This window comes from Cibotium barometz, chromosome 34 (assembly GCF_041138505.1).
Source record: "Cibotium barometz isolate CiBa-2024 chromosome 34, ASM4113850v1, whole genome shotgun sequence".
NCBI classification, from domain to species: domain Eukaryota; kingdom Viridiplantae; phylum Streptophyta; class Polypodiopsida; order Cyatheales; family Cibotiaceae; genus Cibotium; species Cibotium barometz.
Window position 1 is genome coordinate 31872148 of NC_141079.1, and position 23973 is coordinate 31896120.

Sequence of the window (23973 nt, forward strand, 5' to 3'; positions counted from 1 at the left end):
CTTTGTACGTGAGTTTCTTTTTTCTGGTGCTTTTGACACCATACATGAGGACGAGGTCCCCCGTTTTCATTTCTTTTTGTTTCAGGTTACGGTCAAACCAACACTTCCTTCACAGTTTCTTGACCATAAGCCCATGTGATGCAATTAGCCGGGTTTCATCAAGTTTCTCTAAGTCAATCAACCTTTCAGCTAATGCATTTTTCGTTAATCTCTCCTGCACCACAATTCGCAGGCTTGGAACTAAGTATTCTATAGGCATGACTACCTCAACGCCATAAGCTAGATGAAAGGAAGTATACCCCATCGCTACCTTATACGATGTTCAATATGCCCATAAAGCTACAATCAACTTATGTTCCCAATCCGTGTGACTTGCTTCTAATGTTTTTGTCAAGATAGTTCACAAATATTATTTATACTCTCCTCTTGACCATTTGCCTGTGGGAAGGTTGTTCAAATTGGATGCAGGCATACCAGAATTGAGCTCAGCCATGTTTTCAAAAAGCAATGGGATTGTGTAGGACATTGACATGTGGCACAAGAGGATTGGACATGTCAATATACAGAGATTAAAGAACATGCAAACAAGAGGCATTGTCAGTGGATTGCCTCGATTTAAATATGATGGACATATGCATGTTTGTGAAGCCTGTCAGTTTGGAAAGCAGGCAAGGTTGAGGTTTCCTAGAGAAGGAAACATGAGTAATAGACCACTTGAGATAGTGCACAGTGATGTATGGGGCCCAGCACAAAACCCATCTATCAAAGGAAGTCTATACTATGTGACATTTATAGATGACTTCAGCAGGATGACATGGATATATTTTTTGAGAGAGAAGAGTGAAGTGCTGGAAAAATTCATGGATTTCAAAGCTCTTGTAGAAAAACAATATGGCTGTTGGATTAAGTGTCTGAGAACAGATGGAGGTGGTGAATACACCTCAAAAGCTTTTGAGCATTTCTTGCGGAAGCATGGGATAAGAAGATAGTTGACATGCAGGTATACACCTCAGCAGAATGGTGTGGCTGAGAGAAAGAATCGTGTCATATGTGAAGTGGCAAGGGCAATGCTCAATGAAAAGAGCATGCCAGATTACTATTGGGCAGAAGCATGTGCTACTGCAGTGTATATCCTGAACAAATCACCTACAGCAGCCATTCATGGAAGCACGCCTGAGATGCGGCTAACAGGTTACAGGCCAGACATTGGACATCTCAAAGTCTTTGGATGTGTAGCTTATGTTCATGTGCCTGATGAAAGAAGACGGAAGTTGGATCCTAAGGCAGAGAAATGTGTATTTGTTGGATATGCACAGGATCGAAAGGCCTACAAATGCTATAACCCTCAAACTAGACAAGTAGTCATCTCACGTGATGTAGTGTTTGATGAGCTTGCTAGTTGGTACAAAGCAAGAGATGAGGGAGTCATTGACACACTTGAGGCTAATGTACCTGTGAACTTGCCATCACAAGCAAGTTCTAGCTCTACTACTATGTCTGGGCCAGCAGCAGAAGCTGAGAGTAGTAGCAGTGTACGTCCATGGTCAGGACGTCTGAGACATGAGAGTGTGAGCACTGGGAGTAGTGCTATGGATAAAGGCAAGAAGAAAGTCGAGGGAATTGGGATCACAGGTTATGAGTCCTCTAGCTCAGAGAGTTTGGATGAGGAACTAGGGATACCTGTTGTACGCACACCTAGTGTTAGGCAGGACAGATATGTGCCACCACATGCTCGTGTTACAGGTGTACAGAGTGACCCGCATGCATTGCGGAGATCCCAGAGAGTCAGATATCCAGTGGAGAGATTGACATATAGAGATTTTGCTATGCACTATGCATACATGACATCTATGGTAAAGCATGTGGAACCTACATGCTATACAGAGGCTGTTGGAGAGCCTGTATGGGAGAAAGCCATGGATGAAGAGATGAATGCTTTGGACAAAAATGATACATGGGAATTGGCTGAGTTACCTCAAGGAAAGAATGCAATTGGATGCAAATGGGTGTATAAGGTAAAGTGCAAGTCAGATGGCAGCCTAGAGAGACATAAGGCAAGGCTGGTCGCTAAAGGATATGCACAAACTTATGGTCTTGATTATGATGAAACTTTCAGCCCAGTGGCTAAGATGGCTACAGTGAGGTCTATCATTGCATTAGCAGCACAAAAAGGTTGGGCTTTACATCAAATGGATGTAAAAAATGCTTTCTTGAATGGTGATCTACAAGAAGAGGTGTACATGGAACAGCCAGAAGGATATGTACATCCAAAATATCCTACTTTCGTTTGCAGGTTAAAGAAAGCACTCTATGGTTTGAAGCAAGCACCTCGTGCTTGGAGTGACAAGATCAGCAGATATCTTGTCAGTATTGGATTTGTGGTTGGAAATGCAGACTCTTCACTTTATGTGAAGAAGACACATGATGGTATCGTGATGATAGTCATTTATGTTGATGATTTGATTATCACAGGTGATTGTGGGAAAGGCATTGATGAGGTTAAGGCCTCTTTATGCAAAGAGTTTGATATGAAAGACCTTGGTGATTTGAGGTTCTTTCTTGGCATTGAGGTGATTAGAACAGGCAAGGGTATATGGTTGGTGCAAAGGCAATATGCACTTGACATGCTGGCAAAGTATGGTATGACAGCATGCAAACCAATGTTGACACCATTAGAGCAAAACATGAAGCTTAGGGCTGATTTGGGTGATGAGCTTGATGATATCACCATGTACAGGAAAATGGTTGGTAGCCTTATCTACATGACCATTACGAGGCCAGATCTCAGTTATGCAGTTGGTTTGGTGAGTCAGTTTATGCAGAGTCCTCGTAAACCTCACTTGGATGCTGTGAGACGGATTCTGAGATATGTCAAAACTACTGCGCATTATGGTCTTTTCTATGAGGCAGGAAAAGACATGCATGTCTATGGATATACAGATGCAGATTGGGCTGGTAGTGCATATGACAGGAGATCTACCAGTGGCTATGTTTTCAGCCTTGGTAGTGGAGCTGTGAGTTGGAGCAGTAAAAAGCAACCTACAGTTGCTTTATCTACCACAGAGACAGAGTATCGTGGAGCAGCCATAGCTGCATGTGAGGCTATGTGGTTGAAAAAGTTGCTAGATGATGTCAGGATACAGAGTGATATGAGAGTTGTCATTCATTGTGACAACATGAGTAGTATTCAGCTTGCTAGCAACCCAGTTTATCATGCCAGGACCAAACATATTGAGGTCCACTATCACTTCATCAGAGAAAGTGCTAGATGGGCATGTTGATTTGACATATGTGCAGACAGATGAGCAGGTTGCAGATATCTTTACCAAAGCACTTGGTAAGGATAAGTTCGAGTATTTCCGTACTAGATTGGGAGTCCTAGAGATGGACATGTCAAGCTTGAGGGGGAGTGTTGAAATGTCAAGCTCGTATACAGCTGGAGGATAGCACATGGGTGCTGACAGAGTGACAGTATGGTAGATAGATATCGTGTGGTGTGTTTATGACCGCGTCCAGCTGGTCATGTGTGGTGTGGACATTACATTAGGTTTATCTTGTAGTGTGGACATAACACTATGTTGTGTTCTCCTTTGTGTGTGTGAGAGAGATGGTGACTATGGCTTCTCTCCTTCTGTATGGTTGATGATTATGGATTAGGGTTTGCTTCCCTTGTGTGTGCTGTCTACTACTTCTGTTTTTTTATCACACACATGGATGAAGAAAGACAACTGACACACTTGACCCTGGTTTGGTGAGTGTTTACTATGCACACGCAAGCGAACCTCCAACATATGAATAGCGATGAGTAGAAGTGATGGAGTGTTGTATGTGGTTCGAAGATTACAAGTGCACACATGGATGAAGAAAGACAACATGCATTCCGAAACAAAAAACGTAAGGTACGGTTTGTTGATAATGTTTGATTCACAATTATGGAACAATGTGATATAATGTAAAATGCTATGATGAGTAGAGTATGCCTACTCCAATATTAGAGGAGCATAGTGGGAGCGATGACGATGACGATTCCTAGGGAAAAAGTAAGTGCAAATGTAACATTAACTGTTTATGAGAAGTCTCATGGATATAGCAACATATTTTTAGGTTTGACAGAGTAGGAGAGAAGCTGGTTCTTCTAGTGGTGGACACATCAAATTGGTAGTGAAACCAAAATCAAAAGATATTATGTAATGGTGATTTTGTCTTATAAAACATATGAGGTGCACGAGAAACATGTTGTATGAATCATAAATTTATTAAAGGAACCATGATGTGAACAGAGTTGACAACCCTCAGTAGTAAAGCCTTGCTTATGGTCGTTGATCCAATAGACATAGTTGCTAAATTAATGGATAATAGGAGAACCTTGAACTTTCAACGTATTATAGGAGCGTTGGGGTCACTCCACCAATCAAAAATAGGGTATCTCATGGGAGGAGAAAGGCTACCAGCAGCATCTGACTTGATCGTGGCAAGACTACCCACTAGAGGTGATGTGTTTGGAATGAGGGTTGGGATGAAAGATTGGAATCAATATACTCCTTGGGATGAGGAGTACTTGTTTTGACATTGCTAGGACAATCTTATGTGATAGTGGGACACTAGTTAGTATAGGCATTATGTATAGTGTAGTTCATTTGTCCAACGTTGCTATGGAAAGGGATTGGCAGTTGCAATTCATAGAAACCATCAGGCAAGACCGAGGTTGGAACGATATGCGGTGCACATGTAAGTTTAATTATCTTTGAGATTGGTGGCATCTAGGAATATGTGCAATGTATGGTTGGCATGTGTAATGATTTTCATTTGTTTTGAGTTTGTTTACAGACATGGAAACTTGTGATGATGGCTTTGATGAGAGCAGGCGCTGCATCGCAGTATGATGCTCTTCAAGTTGACTATATTTTTGATGACTGTGAAGAAAGTGAATGGATATGACACAACAGCAGCAACAAGCCATGGAGAGGTAAGAGAAATTTCTAAAATAGACCCCATTCACGAGTCCCAAAGTAGGCATTTTTTAATTGTTTATGTGTAGGAGGCTTGCAACGCGCTTGACAGACATGGGAACACATATTGGATTCCATGACAAGACCAAGGGATGTTATCCTTGACTTGTTTGCTGGAGTAGGCGATTTGGCCACGGTATGTAGACATGTCAGGAGAAATGTTGTTTGTGTAGTTCTCTCTTTCGTGGCCTTGAGATTTGCAACCACCAACTCAGAGGTTGTGCATGGAGTTAACATTCAGAGTGCCAAAAGGACAGAGTGTGAGCATAAGAAAGTGACCCAGACATAGGGATGTCTCTTTTAAAAAGAGCGACACCTAGCCAAGGAATGAGCACGTTCTCGGGAGTTCCACTACATATAGATGTATCCTTACCTACTAGAATGTGCTTGGGCAGGTGTCGAGCTGCATGCTCTAGAGTTATGCTAGGTGGGGAAGCTTGCTAGATATGGGGAGAACCCAAGCATCTTGGGTGGCATGCAACAGAGGGGGTAGCCACATAAACGCAGTTGTCTCGCCTTGGGGAACTAGAGAAACTAGTGGTTTGTAGAGTGGTGGAGGCTGTACAATAGGGGCGGCTTGTCACAACCCCCCTAAGGACATAAGAGAAGAGTTGGTGCCTATTCCACTATTTTAGACTACTTCACAACCAAGGAAAGATAATATGAACAGTGTTTCTAGAAGGCTACCACTATAGTTCTTCCCCTATCAAGGCCACGCTTGTCCAATCAAGCACACCCAAAACTTTAAACCCTAACTCTTAACACCATTGTGCAATATAGGTAGATTAGATCACCTAAACAAGCATTACCTAGTATGAATGAGATCTTCAACAAGCTTGTCATTGTAGGTGGAGTACCACAAATATCTTCTCAAACACCCAAAAGCCTAGGCAAATACCTTCACCCATTAGAATAAAAACAAAGACTAGACATGGTCATACAATTGGTAAAGAACTAAGCAAAAGTGCATGTGAATCTTTGCTTGCAATTCCTTTATACTTTAGTTGCTAATTTAGCTTTAATCGTTTATCAATTAGTGATTGTGATTATAAGTTTCATTTCATCTTACAATTTATTTGTGACTTAATTTTATCTTTGTATTGTAGGTTCAATCAATGAATGTACATGGTATCACACACTAATATGACAACTCTATCTACATGAAGGCCTCTAAACTAACACCAAGGACAATGTAATGTTTTTTCCAAACAAAAGCACTAAAAGTATAGTGACACTACCTGTTGGCTTTTATATATATATATAATGCTTTCCTCTGCTTCAAAATGAGGGTGAAATTATGCATCATTGCAAGAAAAGGTAACATCCATGGTTTTTATATTCTACCATAAGTTAGAGAAAGCATATTTCCAATTTTCCCACTTTATTAATTTGATTGTTCTCTCACAACTTGCCACCTGGAATGAAACTAGGTAAGTCCTTTGATGAATTTTCTAAATGTTAAGATATGAATCTTAAATATTTTAGTGGTTTGACATAGAGATCATCTTCATTATTGATATCAAAAATATTTTCCCAAAATTAAACAATAATAACTAAACTTTGAGCATGACAAGCCATTGGAGTTCATGGTCAACATATGGCCAAAATTTCAATCATACACAAAAGCAGATCTCTACAAAATGTTGTTGCTCTGGTGTTTGCATTGATCCTTTGGAATAGATTCCTCAATCAGAGACATCAAACGAGAAAGGTCACTCTCTCAATTCCTAAAGAGGAAGGTTGACCATCAACTTTTCAACTCTCATCATGCCAACATGATGTGATACTGTGATCTCCCAATGTCGAGATGATGTGATACCGTTCATGTATCTGCCCAGCTGAACCAGTTAAAGGGTGACCATTGCCCATCACCATCATGTTTTCCCGGCTGCTGACATGTTGGAACCAGGTTACGTACAGACAATTCGGGTCTTCCGATAGCCGATGTGTCATAAATTGTGTCCATGATGGCCTGGAATGCCCCTGGTTAACCATTTTCCCTATTTAAAAAACAGCTCCTGGTTGCTGCCGGTTGTCATTGCTTAAAAATTAGCCTCCCAAAAACCATTTCATGCTCAAAACAACCAAGTGAGTGACATTCCCATCAGACAAATGTAAAGTAAAGGGCCAAAAGTGTGCATGAGATACTCATTGAAAATGCTTAACTGGTCACTAAAACCCCATCATCACTTGGTCTACTGGGAAAAGTTTGTTAGCTGTTGCTGGCAAGGACATTAAACCAGAAGGCCTCTTTTGATGAAAAACAAGCCACTAAAAAACACAAAACTCACAGGATTAATTTAAACATGTTAATGGTGTGCTTTGAGGACACTAATAAAAATCCTTTTCAATGCTGCCTTGCATAAAAAATTATCAACAATCCCCCTTAGGCTGGCTGAAAGCTCCAACAGCCTGGTGTTCATCTTCACCTTCAAATAAAACCCTCCTCTCTCTTTTATGGCAAAGCCGACTCTATTTTGCAGATTGCTTTACTAAATTCTAATGCTCTTTACAAGCACATACTAATCCAAATACCAAAGTGAAAGAGAGGGCCCTTGTGGGTCCAAAGCTCAAGCATACTCAACAGCAACCCTTCATTATATACAGGGAGAGAGAAACATATCTCTAATTATTGGAAAAAAATGTTGCATTTAAATAGTATGAAATAATACGGACAGAAAATTTGAGCTGTAATATATAGTAACAACACAGCAATTAGCAAATTAAAAAATTTCACTGACTGGCAAAAGCACTCAATAGTCTTCTTCATCAGCTTCGTCTGTGACTTCTGCTGCAACTTCTTCATAGTCTTTCTCCAATGCAGCAAGGTCTTCGCGAGCCTCTGAAAATTCGCCTTCTTCCATCCCTTCACCCACATACCAGTGCACAAATGCACGCTTGGCATACATCAAATCAAACTTGTGATCAATCCTCGAAAAGACCTCAGAGACAGCAGTGTTATTGCTTATCATGCATACTGCACGCTGGACTTTGGCAAGGTCTCCTCCTGGCACTACCGAAGGTGCCTGATAATTGATTCCACACTTGAAGCCGGTGGGACACCTGCACATGGATGAAAAAAAGACTAATAAATCTCAAAATTTTCACTGCATGCTAGAAGACCATACTTCTATGGGTAACACTTAAATTCCAACAATTGATACACACTAAAGTGGTTACACAATCTCCACACCCAAGGCATTTGCAGGAAGTTGGATGGGCAAGGTTGCCCATCCATCATTGACTTGGCAGTCTAGTTGGATGCAAGTGCACCCTTGTGTGTAACCAGTCCCAGAAACCATCATGGACTAGGTGATTAAGGTGGCAACCTCTTGACAGTGGGCACATTCTTATGAGTAACCAGCCTGAAACCATGTTGGCACGATGCATCATTAACTAAGGATCTAAGGATAAGTCAGCATACCAGTCAACAAATTGTACCGTCCTCTTTGTCTTGATGGTAGCAATCGCCGCATTCACATCTTTTGGCACCACATCACCACGATACATCAAGCAACATGCCATGTACTTGCCATGCCTTGGGTCACACTTAGCCATCATACTAGAGGGCTCGAATACAGAATTGGTTATTTCGGGGACAGAGAGCTGCTCATGGTAAGCTTTCTCAGCTGAAATAACGGGCGCATATGATGAGAGCATGAAATGAATGCGTGGATACGGCACAAGGTTTGTCTGAAATTCTGTCACGTCCACATTTAAGGCCCCTTCGAATCGAAGGGATGTTGTGAGAGAAGATATGATTTGAGACACTAATCTATTCAAATTGGTGTAAGTAGGCCTTTCGATATCCAAAGATCGTCTGCAAATGTCGTAGATGGCCTCATTATCCAAAAGCACGGCTACATCCGTGTGCTCTAGTAGAGAGTGGGTCGAAAGTACACTGTTATATGGCTCTACAACTGCTGTGGACACCTGGACAGCACAATTGGAGTAAAACAACGTTAAGTTGGTGGTGACAAGGATGGCTTCAGAGAGGCGTGTCATGTCCCTGGTTCCCACCATGGGGTGGCTCCCAAGGGGCACCCCTCCTCTAAGACCCCTTAGAGTTTGTCAGCAGAAAATTTAGGAGGTAGGGGCAGCAGGCACCCTTTCTGAAGCCTCCCCAATTTCACATCGGATTTTGGCTGTGATGAGGCAACTTCACAGGTTTGCAACTCAATACCATTGTATGATTAAGCAAGAAACCAAAAAAATACCTGAGGAGACGGATAGATTGTAAACCCAAGCTTGGACTTCTTCCCATAATCAACCGAAAGACGCTCGAGTAAGAGCGATCCTAAACCGGATCCAGTCCCACCACCAACTGCATTAAAGACTAAAAAGCCTTGCAGACCAGTGCAATTGTCCGATAGTTTTCTCACTCGGTCGAGGCAAAGATCAACAATCTCCTTTCCTACTGCAAGGCTCAAAAAGATACAAAGTAAATATACCTGGCGAACCAGCATGCTGGCTAGAACGAGACTGATGTACAAGTTGTGGAATATATAAAAGGCTCCATGAACTACAGACAATCATACACATTGGTGTTTGCCTAAGTTTTCTTCTACTTGTAGGGCAGGCAACGACATGGATACTGACCCGTATAATGGCCACGGGCGAAATTGTTGGCTGCATCTTCCTTCCCGGATATCAGTTGCTCAGGATGAAAGAGCTGCCTGTAGGGCCCAGTGCGAACTTCGTCGATAACTGTGGGCTCCAGATCAACAAAGACAGCTCTTGGGACATGCTTTCCTGCCCCCGTTTCACTGAAGAACGTGTTGAATGCGTCTGCGGCCACTCCGACAGTTTTGTCACTGTCAAAATGGAAGATGGATCAAGAGTAAAAGGTTTTACATACATTTTTTCAAGATGATGCTGAGGCATATATCTATATTGGAGGCAAATTTAGGTAATTTTGAGAACTTTTTGGTGTCCATAAACTTTTTATTCTCCCTGGGCAAGGCCATTGACTTTAATGCCCTCCTCAAAACCCCCCCATTGACTCCCTAAATTTGGAGGCCATTGACTGCGTTTTGACCAAAACCATCCAAATTGTTCCATAGGAAATATTGGATTAGATTCCTAACTCTCATTAATGAGATTTTCCATACAACAATTATTATATGCCTTTGATTACCAGATCGCTTAAACCACAACCCCCTCCTTCCCCTGAATTCTATACATCATTTACTTTAAAGATTTGATTTCCAATTCACATCACAGCACAACACAAACACAATCCCATAGCTGAGATCTCCACCAACATATTATCCCATATTCAGATTCCCCCTTCAGCTGATTCTGCTATGAGAAAAACCCTAATCCTCTTTTGACAAAGGGAGCCACCAAAGTGGAAAAAATAGCAAAACTAAGCTTTATCTGACTGTTCTGGAGAGGGAAAAACCAGGAAAATTTGCGCATACCTGGGCATGATGCCATCGGGAAGGATCCCATGTTCAAGGCAGAAGAGCTCCCAGCAAGCGTTACCCACCTGGATGCCGGCTTGGCCGATGTGTATGCTGATGATCTCTCTCATGGTGTGAAGGAAAAAATTCGATAAAAATGCACAGAAAATGCACACAAAATATGAAGAAAACAATTTAGGGCGAAAAGAACAATTGCTCTCCTTTGCAAAGGGCGCTGCAAGGACGCGCTTTGCAAAACAGGCTCTGTAAGAAGGTAGCTCACCCACACACACACACACACACACACACACACACGCGCACATTATATAAATTATGCTTTATTTAAGCCTTTTGCATTGCTCCCTTACGTCCGCCACCCTGTCACCTTTTCCACAATAATTTGGTCTTGCCTAGCGCCTACCTTAGGTAGGCCCATATCCTTTGAAGTTTGAGCTCTGATGGTGTGTTCTACTCACCAAAATTAGGGCCATGATGTTGGGTTCTCACCCAAATCAGGAGCTTTTCACACGCTTCAACTCTACAACTCGGCAATTCGGGATGGACCCTAGAGTGTAACAATGGCGACCTCAGATGGACCCCAAAGTGTCACGTGTAGTGGAAATAAAGGCTCGACTTTCAAACACTAGTCTCGCGAATGACATAATAGATTATATTCTATAGAAAGATCAGAGAATGACACGATCATTGTGCAGTTATTCTCAAAACAATGCCTCCAGGCTATTTTTCGTATGCACGATGAAAACTGTGGAGATGCAATTATGAGAACTGTGGAGATGCAATTATGACGTGACAGACGTGGCAAGTACATTTGCTCGTTGTTGGTTGGTTGCGGCCTTGACCAAGGTTGGATGGGCGTGACTTTGACGCTTTGATTTGAAAATGTGCCTACAAGTGCCACACATTTGCTCGTTGGTTGGGTGCGTTCTTGACCAAGGCTGGATGGGCTTGACTTGACGATTTACTTTGCCTTCAAAGTGCAACAACTTATAACCTATATCACATCTTTAGTCATCAACCGAACAATTTACATCGTTTGGAGTGGTGAAAATTGGTTAGTTTTAAAAACTCTTTTAAAGGATGTCGAAGGCCGTCTCTAGCCTCAACCTTGGCCCCAAATGGTTTGGGGAGGAGGGATCAAGCTCCACCACCACAAGGGAGCTATTTTAGCAGTAAAATAATGCATACTTATCAAGTAGTATGCAGCAAAGTGAACCACAAGGTTAAACCAAAGTTATGGAAGTTAGCAATATGGAGTTGTGCTATTAGATACTCGTGAGGTGGATGCATCATAGATTTGTGTACCCCTTTAAATACTAGTATGGAGAAGCTATTTGCAAGGATCAATAAATGAGGGTAAAAATTTGCTTATTGGAGAAATTTTTGAAACTCATAAAACCCTTATCTAGTTATGTGATTGGCCTTGCGTGATCAACCCTTCAACCAAAAGTTACAAGTCCACCTACATATGAACATCTATTAGTAGAAAAGTTGAGTCATCACTGTCAAAGAATTTCAGAACTAGGCCTCCTCTCATGTAGAGATTCTTTAAACTTTCCTTTTTCATGAGAGGATATGTGATGTGTGTATCTTTGAAACATATCTATCACAACTAATTGTGTTACCTAGAAAAAGTTTCCTTTCTTGAGTTATGATAAGTGTATATAAACACCCTCTTACATGAAAAATGGTTTCACATAGGATCATTGTTTATAATCAATATGCTTGCATGCATATCATGTCATGAAGAAACATGCCACTTGTACAAAATGTGATATTCATAATGTCATGAAATAATTAGCATAATGGGCAAAATGCTATCTAAACTCTCCAGGTTTTTTGCACCTTCTTGTGCACATAATCACAATACAAGACCCTACATACTAAAACTATGTTTGACCAAGAAGTTGTGTTCCCTACATAACCACAATAGAAGACCCTACAGACTAAAACTATGTTTGACCAAGAAGTTGTGCTCTTTTTTAGAAAATCGATCATTATGCATCATGTACATGAGCAATCAGACTCAATCTACTTGCAAGTGATATGTATGGGAGAATGATCGACTCTAAGAAAAGTTGAGAAATCCCAATGAAGTTTGTTGTTGTGAGGTGATATGGTCTAGCAATAAGCCCCTCTTACTTTGTAGATTAACAAACCTACCACCACTAGATACAAAACTTTCTAATGAGAAAACAAAGTGTCTCCATGTATACCTAATAAAGAAAAAGCAACATTGAAAAAACCAATGAAGTTTGTTTTGAGGTAAAGTGATCTAGCAACAATAAGCCTTTCTTGCTTTGTAGCTTAACAAAATAAGTGTTAAACCTACCACTAGATGCAAAACTTTTTAGAGAGAAAAGAAAGTGTACAGTGATGCATATCTAGTAGAGTAGAAGAAAGGGCATCATTAATGTGTGGCAAATCGAAGAAAATACTTCTTACATGTGAGTAATATCAATGGCGATCTTGTGTGTGTAGTATGGTTAGATTAATGTGCAAAATCTCGATGACTTTGATAGCATGGTGAGAGTAGCATGGTGAGAGAAAGTGTTTAAATGAGGGTGGTTCTTACATTAAACTATATTCAAATATGTTAAAATTAAAAATTCCAGTGCAAAATCTTGATGACTTTGATAGCATGGTGAGAGAAAGTGTTTAAATGAGGGTGGTTCTTACATTAAACTATATTCAAATATGTTAAAATTAAAAATTCCAATAGATTTACAATATTTTTTATATCTTGAGAGATGATTTTGCAAGTTTTATAAGCTTACATCTTCTTTAAAAATTATGCAACAACTAAATAAGCTAGTTTAGTATGCCCATATTAATCATGATGTTATCATGCTACCTAAATAAGCTAGTTTAAGATGCTCATATTAATCATGATCTTTTCATGCTACCTAAATTAAAGCAAGAATTTGTATAAAAACGACAAATTGGGAGGTAGATTTTCACTTCAAACTTCAAAACATTATACAACTCATTGTATTTTAAAGTTTTATTGTGTGCAAGTTCATGCTAAAGTGTCAAAAAGAGAACAAGTAGTTTAAGAGAAATGCCAAGATATGAGCACATATCTATAAATAAAGTATGACATTATGTTTTTCAAGTGATTTTTCTCTTTCCTTTATTCCTTTAATTTTTTTATTTGTCATTCAGTGGTATGACTACTAGATTTCAAACTCAACAAGCTATGGATACATGCTCCCTTAGAAAGCTTCATAGTGTGGTAAGATGATTTCATAAAGTTTATGCAATAAAAAAGGTTCACAAGTAGCAAAATGAATTGTAAAAATAATATAAAATAAAAGAATTTATACAATTAAAAAAAGGCTCACAAGTAGCAAAAGGAACTTAAAAAATAATATAATATTCTCATAGTCCATAACACAATGTATGCCAAAACAAAGCTTCTTTTATGCAAATTACATTTAAAACATTCTTCAATGCAGTTCACCCAAAAAATATTGCAAACTATTCAAACCATATTTAAGCCTTACAATATTGTGTAGGGATACTTTTGAGAAGATAAAAAGAGGGTTCATTTTTTTAGAAAGGTCAATCTTCATAAACCTAGTTTTTTTTGTTCATATCCACTGTTAATACTCTTGTAAAGTTTGCATCTTTTACATTTTTAAAGGTCTCTCTTAGTGGCATGACAAGGATAGTAAAGAGATGCTCTATAAGCAAGCTTTCCTTTCTCTGTAAGAAAGATTGTCCCAAAAGATTCTTGCAATCTTTAATAAAAGGTCATCTTGATGGACCAACACATGTGCTTGATATAAATTTTTTAATGACATAACATTTCAAAAACTACAATAAATAATCTTTTTTCCATGAATAATTAATCTACACATGATATATGACCAAGATTTCCCCCTTAAATACACGTAAAGAAAAAACTAAAAAAATGTTTATATATTGTCTTGTGATAATCAAACATCAAGAAAATAGCATAAGCTAGACCATGGTCTTTCTTTTTTCCCCTATAATCTTTTAACTTCTACTTTACTTAGAAGTATTATTATTAGTCCAAGAGGTCCATCATTGTTTGATCAATGAATGCTAATGGGTGAAATATTGGCTTCAACCATGTCAAAATTGTAAAAGAGCATAAGGGGCCTTAATGCTCATATGTAACTCTAATGTTCTTTCTATTACTATTTGTTTTGGTTGAGGTGAATAGCACATAGGTATGGAGCAAAATTACTTGTTAACTAATGAACGCTAATAGGTGAAATATTGGGTTCAATCATGTCAAAATTTTAAAAGAACATAAGGGGCTGAAATATTGGCTTCAACCATGTCAAAATCTTAAAACAACATAAGGGTGTTTATATATAACTACTCTAATGTTCTTACTATTACTATTTGTTTTGGTTGAGGTGAAGAGCACATAGTTATGAAGAACAATTACTTATTGAGGTGAAGAGCACATAGTTATGAAGCACAATTACTTGTTGAGGTGAATAACACATAGTTATGGAGCACAATTACTTGTTGTTCTTACTACTTTTTCAGGTTGAGGTGAATATAACATATAGTTATGGATCACAATTAATTGTTGTTCTTACTATTTATGTTGGTTGAGGTGAAAAGCACATAGTTATAGAGCACAATTATTCTTCTCACATAATATTCAAGAATGGGTAAATATTCTTCCTTTAAAATGCACATGTTTTGCACTTTTTAAAAACTTAATCACCAAGTCTAACTAATATGCATTATATTGTGAATTTACGTGCCTTAAATCCTTCCCTTTAAGTCAGCTAAATAGTCTTTATTTAGATGGATTTTATAGGATGCACTATCTAAATTACATTATTTATATTTTATAATTCAAATAATGACCAAATTATACATTTGACGATATTATTTAAACAAATCATTCATTAACATGTCACATATTTTGCATTATGTGTTTTTGCCCTTACATTTTATCCAACAACTTTTTGTAATAAAATTTTACCTATATTAAAATGTCACATATTTTGCATTATTTATTTCTTCCCTTACATTTTATCCTTTGGGTAATTCAATTACTAAGTATAAATGAAAGGGATCAACATGTGCTAGAGTTGGTGTTACATCTATCAATTCACATATTTTGCATTATTTATTTCTTCCCTTACATTTTATCCTTTGGGTAATTCAATTACTAAGTATAAATGAAAGGGATCAACATGTGCTAGAGTTGGTGTTACATCTATCAATTCACAACTTATTTCATGTCTTCTGTTCTCCTTCGCCTTTTGGCTTTAAATTTTTAAAAGACCAATTTAGACACTTTGGGTAATTCAATTACTAAGTATAAATGAAAGGGATGAACATGTGCTTGAGTTGGTGTTACATTATTAATTCACTTTGTGAAGTTTGTTTTTCTATGTTTGATATTGCATTTATTGCATTTTAGTAAAACAATTATAACTTTTCTAAGAAATTGACTTGTATATTGAAGCTTTGCATTTTTCAAAATTCTCAGAACTTTGATATGAAAGTTGAGATGTATGTAAGGTTACTTTGCATTTGACAATTTCTAATGAAGTGCTATAAACTTGTTCACAAAGAAATTGGTATACATGCTTCAGTAAACTCTTTGCATTATTTAAATATTGAGTAGCAATCAAAGTTTTTTTATTACAAAATTTCATGTGTTTAAGGGTGCAAGATATTTGTCAAAATGTTTAGTGAAGTATTTATAACTTGGTAAAAATTTGATTTGTATTGAAGCATGTTATACATTCATTGTTTTATAAACATATAAATGATTTGTTTTATAACGTGTATTTTACGTATGTGTACTTATTGAAATAATTGTTACTTAGCCAATCATTAAATAAATATGTGATCTTCACTAAAAAGTTCTTAATCTTAATGTTTTATTGCATTGTAGCTTTGTTTTTGGCACAAGGCTCCCCATCTAAGAATTTGTAGAAACAAATTTTCAAGCAAAATAATTATTCAACCATTCAGCTTAAGCTAATGCAACAAATTCAACATAAACCAAGCTTTAAAAATTAACACATGAAAATACTTAGCTCTTGTATGACACAAACATCGTGTGCAATCTTCCCCCCTCTGTTGTGTGGCCTATTTCCCACACATTAGTATTTTGAGTATTCAATTGCTAACAATAGTCCATAGCCTCCAAAAATATAGAAGTTGTGCCTTTTCTTGCATGACACTCTCTCTTTTCCCAAAACAAAGAGGTCCTAAATATGAAATGGGGCTAGGGGAAATCTTTTAATCTTTAAAAAATAAATATTAGCAAGTTTATGCTTCAAGTCTAAGCTTTACAAAATAAATATTAGCAAGTCTAAGCTTTATAAAATAAGTATGCAAGTGTAAGCTTTATAAAATAAATATTAGCAAGTCTAGGCTTCAAGTCTATGCTTTACAAAATAAATATTAGCAAGTCTATGCTTCATTTCTAAGCTTGCAGCAGAAAAAAAACAAATGGATGTGCACAAGCTAACACATTTATACAAAGCTTGTCCAAAATTATGAATGCCTTCCTAATAAAATAATTTGTGTGCTTCCGCCTAAATCAAAACAGTTCAGAGCAACATGCCTTCTACACAAGTTCGGGAAGAGGACGAGGTAGAGGAGACTGTGGACACGGTCAAGGAGGTGGCCGAATAGGTAACCAGAATTATGGCCAGCAGCAGCAACAACAACAGTCCCAGAATTCACAACAACACACAGGTGGAAGAGGCCAAATTCAGAGGCAGGGGGAGTCAAAGAGGCCGTGGAAATTGGCAAAGGCAGTATAATGATGCACGTGGATGCTTTTATTGTGGTAAGCCTGGACATGTGCAGGCAGAGTGTTATAAGAAGCAGGTTGACATGCAAAATGGGAAATTACAGCAAAACAACTATGCATCCTCGAGCAAAAACAATGAGGATAATGAAAGGTTGTTTGTTATGCAACATGTCATGAATGCCATGTCTGAAAATGTTGAAGCAGCACAAAAAGATGATGTATGGTATGTTGATTCAGGTGCTTCGAACCACACGACAAGTCATGGGGAGTGGTTCAAGGAGATGAAAACCCCAGAAAGACCAGGTTTTGTGGAAACAGGGGATGACACTGCTCATCCAATTGCCCATGTTGGAGATATGCCATTGTCTATGCAGGATGGCAAAGTGAAGTACCTTGCAAATGTACCTCATGTACCAAACATAACAAAGAATCTGGTTTTAGTTGGCCAGATGATTGAGCAGGGTTTGCAGGTTCGGTTTAACCCTGATGGTTGTTATGTTGAAGACTTTAAAGACAAGTGCAGGTTGGTTGCAAAAGGCAACAGAGTGGGCAGAATGTTTACATTGAATGTAAACATGCCTGAAGTGAGTGCTGTAATGTTTGCAAATGGTTCAGGAATTGTTGCGGACACAGACATTTGGCATAAAAGGATTGAACATGTGAATGTGCAGAGATTAAAGTCTATGCAGACTAAAGGAATTGTGACAGGGCTGCCAAAATTTAAAGTGGAAGGTATGCAGAAAATATGTGAAGCATGCCAATTTGGGAAGTAAACAAAGCATGTGTTTCCACGTAATAGATATGTGAGCGAAAATGCACTAGATGTTGTGCATTTAGATGTATGGGGTCCTACGAAGACCATATCTATGGGAGGCTGCAGGTATTATACGTGACGTTTATTGATGACCACACAAGGAAAGTGTGGGTATACTTCATGAAGGAGAAGAGTGAGGTGTTCACTCACTTTCAGAATTTCAGAGTTATGGTTGAAAAGCAAACAGGAAAATATGTAAAGTGCCTAAGGTCAGATGGAGGGGAAGAGTACTTCTCCAATGAGTTCTCTGAATTTTTGAAAAAGAATGGTATTTGGAGACAGTTCACATGTAGATACACTCCGCAGCAAAATGGAGTTGCTGGAGCGGAAAAACAGGCACATTGCTGAGATTGCACGAGCATTGATGGAAGAGAAGAATATGTCGCATAGCTATTGGGCTGAGGCTGTTTCTACAGCAGTTTACATCATGAACAGGATACCATGCAGCCATACATGATGTAACTCCAGAGGAGAGGTTTACTGGCAGAAAACCTGATTTGTCTCATCTGAAAGTTTTTGGATGCATTGCATATGTGCATGTGCCAGATGAGCTAAGAACTAAGCTGGATCCAAAAGCTAAAAAATGTGTGTTTATTGGATATTCCCTTGAGCAAAAGGGATACAGGTGTTATAACCCTACTACACGTGAGTTGAGGGTAAGCATGGATGTTGTTTTTTATGAGATGAGCACCTGGTATGCTGCTGAAAAAGAAGCTATTGGGGCTGATGTGAGTGTAATTGTGGTTACATAGAATACAAGTCAGCAATCACCATCTTTGAGTGGACCAAAAGAGTCCTCTTCTAGTGGGTCTGTTTTGATAAACCATGGAGTGGCAGGCTGCGTCATAATACCAGTCCTGTAAATGTGGTTAGTACATCACATAAAGGAAAAGAGAAAGTGGTTGAGCCCCTTGGTATGCCTGACATTTCTGCAGGGCATTCTCATGTTGATGGAGAGTCTAGTGGCTTAGAGATGAGCCTTGATGAGGAGCTTGGGATCCCAGCTATGAGAACACCTGGTGTAAAGAAGGCTATGGCAGCCATGAATGAAAAGCTATGAAGATCTGGGAGAGTGAAAAATCCTGTGCAGAGATTTACCTATGATGGTTATGTGGCATATCACTATGCATATATGGCAAAAGTTGTGCAGGTTGTTGAGCCCACATGCATTGATGAGGCTGTTGGAAATGTGTGTTGGGAGAAAGCTATGGATGAGGAGATGAATGCACTATATGGAAATGAGACTTGGGATTTAGTGCAATTGCTTGAAGGCAAGAAAGCCATTGGATGCAAGTGGGTGTACAAAGTAAAACATAACAATGATGGAAGCATAAACAGGTACAAGGCTAGATTGGTAGCCAAAGGATATGTGCAGACATATGACATTGATTATGAGGAAACTTTCAGTCCAGTTGCCAAGATGGCAACAGTGAGAGTTGTGATAGCAGTGGTTGCATCAAAGCAATGGTCTTTACATCAGATGGATGTAAAGAATGCATTCTTGCATGGGGATTTGCAAGAAGAGGTGTATAAGTTGCAGCCACCTGGTTATGAGGATGTGGGTCACCTTGAGGATGTGGGTCACCTGGTTATGAGGATGTGGGTCACCTTGAGCATGTTTGCAGGTTGAAGAAAGCCTTGTATGGCTTAAAACAAGCACCAAGAGCATGGTCTGACAAGATTTCTGAATATCTTGTCACTATTGGCTTTCATGTTGCTAATGCAGATTTCTCGCTGTATGTGAGACACGGTGATAGAGGGGTTGTGCTTGTTGTCATCTATGTAGATGATTTGATCATTACGGGGGACCATGATGCAGAGATCTTTGATGTAAAGATCTTGCTTAGACAGTAGTTTGAGATGAAGGATCTGGGGGAGCTCAGATATTTCTTGGGCATTGAGGTGATTAGGTCACCACATGGTATTGGATTACTGCAGAGAGTATGGCTTGGACATGTTGTCCAAGTATGGTATGATAGGCTGTAAGCCTATCTCAGTGCCATTGGATGAGAATGGCAAGTTGAGTGCAGATTCAGGAGAGATTTTGGAGGACCCTACTATGTATAGGTGCATAGTAGGAAGCTTGATCTATATGACGATCACCAGACCAGATTTGAGCTATGATGTTAGGTTGGTGAGTCAGTTTATGTAGGTTCCACTGAAACTGCATTTGGATGCATTGAGACGCATACTGAGGTATGTGAGGTCTACTTTGCATTGTGGACTATTCTATGAGACTGGGACAGAGATATGTGTACATGGGTACACGGATGCTGATAGGGCTGGTAGTATCTCAGATAGAAGATCTACCAGTGGCTTCATGTTTTCTTTGGGGAGTGGAGCAGCAAGAAGCAGCCTACGGTTGCTCTATCCAGTACTACAGAGGCCGAGTACAGAGGAGCTGCTATGGCAGCTCCTCTGTACTCGGATGCTGATAGGGCTGGTAGTATCTCAGATAGAAGATCTACCAGTGACTTCATGTTTTCTTTGGGGAGTGGAGCAGCAAGAAGCAGCCTACGGTTGCTCTATCCAGTACTACAGAGGCCGAGTACAGAGGAGCTGCTATGGCAGCATGTAAGGTAGCTTGGTTGAGAAAGCTACTTGTTGCAGATTTGGGTCTATCAGTGATAGACAAGTTGTCATTTTTTGTGACAACATTAGCAGTATACAGTTGGCCAGGAACCCTGTTTTTCATGCTCGTATGAAGCATATAGAGGTCCAATACCATTTCGTCAGAGAGAAGATCTTGGCAGGAGATCTTGACCTTGTTTATATCAGCAGAGAGGATCAGGTAGCTGACATTTTCACCAAAGCATTGGGTATAGAGAAGCTCCGCAAATTCAGGGCTTCGCTTAGTGTACATGAGATGGAGTTGAGCTCGAGGGGGAGTGTTGAGATATTGAGCTCGAGGGGGAGTGTTGAGATATTGAGCTCATCTAGTGAGGCGGTGGACACACTGATGACCCGCCTGGGGGATAGGCCCCACACTTACACCATTGGCATGGTTGGTGAGATCTTGGGTGATATGCGGCCAGTGGGATGACAGGCTGTGTGATAGCCACTCTAGAGACTGGCATAGTTATAGCGCCATCTCACTTTGTTGGGTTCACACTATAGAGAACCCTTGTATGTTTTTGGTTGTTGAGTACCTTTTCATATATGTGTACTCTTATCTTGTATATGGTGTGTTGAGTGTTGAGTGAAGAAGAAGAAGATTTTCAGCCTCTCACCTTGTGTGTTCTCTATTAGGGTTTTGTGAGTGTGTGTGTGCTTGCAAGAGCTCAAGCTCTCTTCCCCCTGCATCTTTTTAGATCCATGTCAGTGGTATCAGAGCTATGGGTCTAGGAAGATGGAGTCAAGATTTAAAAGCTCAAAGGATTAAATAAAATGTTTGAAGAGTTGCAAGCTTTTATCCAAAGGGCAAAGTCTACAAGGTAAAGAAGGTGGTAAACCACTCTACAAAAACTAAAAACCACCCACTTTCATGAAAAGTGGTTTTTCATAACTCTTAATCTCTCCATGATCCAGTCATAAGGATGGAATCAGCAAATTGAAGGACGCTTAAGCTCAATTTTCATATTGCTAAACCCATGGCACTGTCAAAAATATATAATGGATGGCTTTGGTGGGCTCTCAAGTAAAATTGAAAGAAAACAAGGGAAATTGTTTTTTTTTGTAGGCTATTAATCTTTGGATTAAAGGTTAATTCCAAGCTTTTCTCAAAAGGATAAATTAAAGCTTTATATTTTTCCCTCTCTTCCCTCTAACACAATCACAAAATTCAAGCGTAGGCGAATTCTATGTTTTCTCTCTCAATCGTGCTGCCAATGGGCTTCACAATCATGGAGAAGCTTTTAAAAGCTTAAGTATTTAAGCTTTATAAGCTTTAAATCTTATTAATTTTATAATATTTTAAAAATAAAGCTTATAACTTCTATAAGCTTCAAAATCTCTCATAAACTACAAAAAGAAGAAGAAAGAGTTCTACAATTCCAGCCTATTTATCATATATATATATCTTTTGAAGAATTGGCAAGCCTTTTGCAAGTGATTTTTGGGCAATAACAAAGGGGTTAAAACAAAATTATTGGAGGTCCTCTTTGTAAGTTCCTTATTAAATTAAGCTTTCGGTTAGATTCTTCGATGCTCTACAGATTCGAAGTGGCTTAAAAATCTTATCGAAGTCAATCGAACACTTAAGACTCTTGACCACACTCAGGATTCATTTGAAATTGGAGTAAAGGATGGTGCTAAGATCAACATTTTGACAAATTTTAAGCCCGAATTTAACACACGATTCAAGGCGTATCAAGAGCTCAGTTGCAATGGCCAATTTACTGCATAACCCATTATGCAAGAGCAAATTATCGTACTTCAAGAGCGAATTGTAAGTGAGCGTGAATACCAACGCAAGCTAGAATGGCATATGAATTCTAAGCACAAGCGTGACTCTTTCAATTCTAACAAAGGAGAAAAATTATCGTACTTCAAGAGCGAATTGTAAGTGAGCGTGAATACCAACGCAAGCTAGAATGGCATATGAATTCTAAGCACAAGCGTGACTCTTTCAATTCTAACAAGGAGAGAACTTATCATGTTAGGCGCATTGTTAAGGCTACTTTGCATGCCCAAAGTTCTAGGAAAGACTTTGGATTAGTCGAAAGGCATTCACTTTCTATAACTATGATAGGAAGAAAAGTGATCATGTTAGGTGCACTGTTAAGGCTAATTTGCATCTCCAAAGTTCTAGGAAAAACTCATGGATTAGCCAAAAGGCATTCACTTTTACAGAACTATGATGAGGATAAAAGTGTCCATGCTAGGTGCACTAATAAGGCTACGTTACATGCCCAGAGCTCTAGGAAAGACTCAAAGATTAATCAAAAGGCATTCACTTTCCAGAATTATGATGGGAAGAAAGACGCACGAGGGTTTATTGCATGGCTGTTAGCTGGATTATTATTTTTCAGATAAAAATTTCTTGAAAAAAGGACAAGATTAAATGTGCTTGCAAAGTGCTACTTTATGGTGGAATGTGATTCGACAGGGCGAAATCGACATACTACATGGAAGGAATTCTAGAAACTTTTAAAGAAACATTTTCTTCCTTAAGGCTAAAGCTTATTAACAATGGGATACTTTACGCCAGGTTGAGAAAGAGAATGTCCAAGCTTACATTGATAAATTTTGGGATATTCTATTGCAAGTTTAAGTGATCGAGAAGGTCAAAAGATAGAGGTTCTAAACCATCTTTTTCCTCGATTAATTTTGATAAATCGAGGATGTATAAGGGTAAAAATGTAGCTAAAGGAGATGTTTGAAAAGAAAATAACAACAAACTCTTAAATGACTAGCTAAAGAATCATATTGTCAGGTGTTTCAAAAGTCATAAGGAGGGGCACCTTGTACTAGACTATCTAACTCTACACATGTGGCTCGTGTCAACGTGATTTAAGAAGATGACGAGATGATTCATTCAAGTAAGAAGGTAATCCGATCCTGACTATTTGCATGAAAGTAAGATTCTTATTCATGCGTTGTTGAGAATTTAAGGAAAAATAAAAGGAAAACAAATTTCTATTTTGCATGATGACGGTAGCTCTCATGATTTCATTTTTGAAAAGGCATTGAAAGCACTTAATCTAGATGTATCATACTCTAGCTATAAAGTGAAGGCTACATTTCAAGGCACTAAAGAGGTTAAGGATCTAGAATTGGAAATGGACTCGTTAAAAGAAAGGATAACATTTTTAGTTACTCCTTTACAAGCTGTTGATGTCATTTTAGGAATGCCATAGAGATATGAACATAATCCTAGAATTGATTATGACACCCATACAATATGGTTAATGAAAGATGACAAAGAAATTTATCTTAAGTGTGAGACTAAGGGTGACTTGGGTCCTCTTTTAACTCTTACCCAAGCTAAAAGAGCCATAAGGAAGAAGGAGAAGACAT

At 38.9% G+C, this 23973-nt stretch overlaps 1 protein-coding gene across 2 annotated transcripts; it reads right to left on the reverse strand.

Moving 5' to 3' along the window:
- Positions 1-7619: 7619 nt before the first annotated feature.
- Positions 7620-10729, reverse strand: LOC147618916 (tubulin alpha-3 chain-like). 2 transcript variants are annotated; one of them, XM_086774050.1, is made up of 5 exons: positions 10433-10729; positions 9609-9797; positions 9227-9426; positions 8434-8942; positions 7620-8072 (listed from the first exon to the last, which is right to left on the reverse strand). In XM_086774050.1, the coding sequence occupies exons 1-5, from the start codon at positions 10461-10463 to the stop codon at positions 7763-7765; spliced, it is 1239 nt and encodes a 412-aa protein (XP_086630176.1). In that variant the 5' UTR covers positions 10464-10729; the 3' UTR covers positions 7620-7762. The 2 variants fall into 2 exon arrangements, with proteins under 2 accessions (XP_086630176.1, XP_086630177.1); XM_086774051.1 differs by having other exon boundaries at positions 9609-9823; positions 10433-10724.
- Between the last annotated feature and the right edge of the window lie 13244 nt (positions 10730-23973).